The sequence below is a fragment of the Histoplasma capsulatum genome, genomic scaffold, assembly GCF_000149585.1.
Source record: "Histoplasma capsulatum NAm1 scaffold_1 genomic scaffold, whole genome shotgun sequence".
In the NCBI taxonomy this organism is placed as follows: Eukaryota; Fungi; Ascomycota; class Eurotiomycetes; order Onygenales; family Ajellomycetaceae; genus Histoplasma; species Histoplasma mississippiense.
Genome location: NW_001813982.1, coordinates 6538331 through 6540432, shown reverse-complemented (window position 1 = coordinate 6540432; position 2102 = coordinate 6538331). Strand labels below are relative to the sequence as shown.

Sequence of the window (2102 nt, the reverse complement as noted above, 5' to 3'; positions counted from 1 at the left end):
ATGAAGAATGTAGTGCCGGCCGGAATGACTGCGCCCTCGTAGGGGATATCTTAATGCTGACGCGGGGTAGACATATCGGGATGACAGTGAAGAATCGGAGGACTTTCCTTGACCAGAGCGGTGATGTAGGGGACTTTCTCCTCAACGAGGCATTTTTCCCAGGCATCTCCGTTTGGATACACCTTCATGATTTCATCGTAGGCACGGGCTTGGATCTGTTGGCCGTGGTCCGAGGCGAGGTAGGCGATGCCCATGATTATGTTCCCGGGCACGGTGTCGAGGCCAGCGGAAACCATGGTAAGGCAGATCGATTTGATCTCGGCTGCAGGGTGTGTGCATGTCAGATATATATTTGGATATGTTTTAAGTGAAACCACTCCGGTTCCAGTCAGTGCCCAACTCACCTTCATTTAATTTCGCGTCCGGGTCCTTCAGAATGTTTCCCGTGATGCAAGGTTTGTCTGTTCCATTCTTGATCCGCTCTCTCAACATGTCGAGCAGGAGAGTGAGGTACTTATCCCTCCGGATGCGGAATTCCTTGGCCTCCGAGTTCCGACTCGGCCACAATCGCAGCAGCGGCACGTAGTCCTGCCAGTTGTTGCTCGTGCTCCTGAAATTGCTCACGATGCGCTCGACGTGACAGATCTCCTTCAGCAGCTCGTTGTCGATGCTTCCGTCAATGCGAATGCCGTAATTCAGAGTCAGGCTGGTATTCAGCGCAAACCGCTGGAAGTAGGCATTGGGGTCGATATCCACGGTGCCGCCCTTGCTGTGGTGGAACAGCTCCCTGATGCTAACGTTGGACTCGAGATCGATGATCGGCATGTAGGATTGAACCGCGGGACGGTTGAGAGCGGTCGCAGCAGCCTTGCGCCTCCGCTTGCACGACTCATCCCAGGGCGATGTGCCGATGGTAAAGCCCTGGGAGCTGGAGACCACAGTGTGAAAGGTGTGTAGGGTCGGGCGAGAGATCAGCGCAGATTGGTGCGTGATCCAGAAATATTTGACCGAGTCGAAGGTATTCGCAAAGACGATTCTCTACAGGCACAGGCGCAAACACAGTTTACAACAAATCAGCATCCATATAACTAGTTAATTATGAATTTAAAAAAAAAAAAAAAAAAAAAAAAAAAAAAAAGAAGAAGAAGACCAGAGCGACTACTGCAATGAGCAGATCAAAAACTGGCTGGTGTTTATTTATCCTGACGCACCTTGTTCCCCAATCGAACCTGGAAAACCGGGCCATACTTCTTCACCCATCCCGCGGCTACCCTGGCGTGCTCCTCGCCGAGCTGGAGGAGACTCCCAAATATCGGAATGCCCGGTATCTCGGTCAGCTTGGCGATCTTGGGAATATCGGTTCTGTTCAGGTATCGAATCAGGAGAAAGCCGACTGCGATCACAACCACCACCGCAGTTTGGAGGCCCATGATGACGATGAAAATGCCCGGTAACAAGCCAGTGACTGGAGGCAAGGTACAGACAGCACAACAACAACAACAACAACAACAACAACAACAACAACAACAACAACAACAACAACAACAACGAAAGGAGGACGAGGAGGACGAGGACGACGACGAGCAGATAGTTATCCAAGGGTTGCAGGGTTGCAGATTCGCGGATCGTGGCTGTCACCCGAACTGGGTGCTGGGAGAGCTCACATTCGCCTCAAGAAAGGCAAAGTATCCTGACGAGGGTTTGGGGACAGAGCAGCTGGAAGCAACCCGGTGTATTAATATATACAGAGATAGAGATAGCCTTAGACAACCTCAACCTCAACCTCAACCATGTCTGGGCCTGGTCCGTGGCGCGCGCAGGTTTCCGCCCCTTTCCCGCCCTTTTCCCACTTTCCCCTTCCTCCCCCATTTCGCCCATAGATGTGGAGATACGACCAGGTGTGTGTGTGTGCGCGTGTGTGGGGGTGTGTGTGTGGGGTCCCGTGTGACGATGACGGGGGATGGGTTCGCGCTTGTCGCGGCGGAGGATGACGAGGTTGAGGACGTGGAGGACGTGGAGGAGGAGGAGGGGGTGGTGGTTGTGGTGGACCCCCCCCCCAAGAGGGCACGGACCCCCGCTAGTGGCCGATGGTTCTGTGCCGC

The 2102-nt window shown here is 53.6% G+C and overlaps 1 protein-coding gene across 1 annotated transcript; it reads right to left on the bottom strand.

The window, feature by feature from the left end:
* Positions 1 to 50: 50 nt before the first annotated feature.
* Positions 51 to 1430, bottom strand: HCAG_01861 (hypothetical protein; the record flags this gene model as incomplete). The annotated part of the gene is made up of 3 exons (XM_001544764.1): positions 51 to 322; positions 405 to 1038; positions 1212 to 1430. 3 exons carry the CDS (start codon positions 1428 to 1430, stop codon positions 51 to 53), a joined length of 1125 nt encoding a protein of 374 aa, XP_001544814.1.
* Between the last annotated feature and the right edge of the window lie 672 nt (positions 1431 to 2102).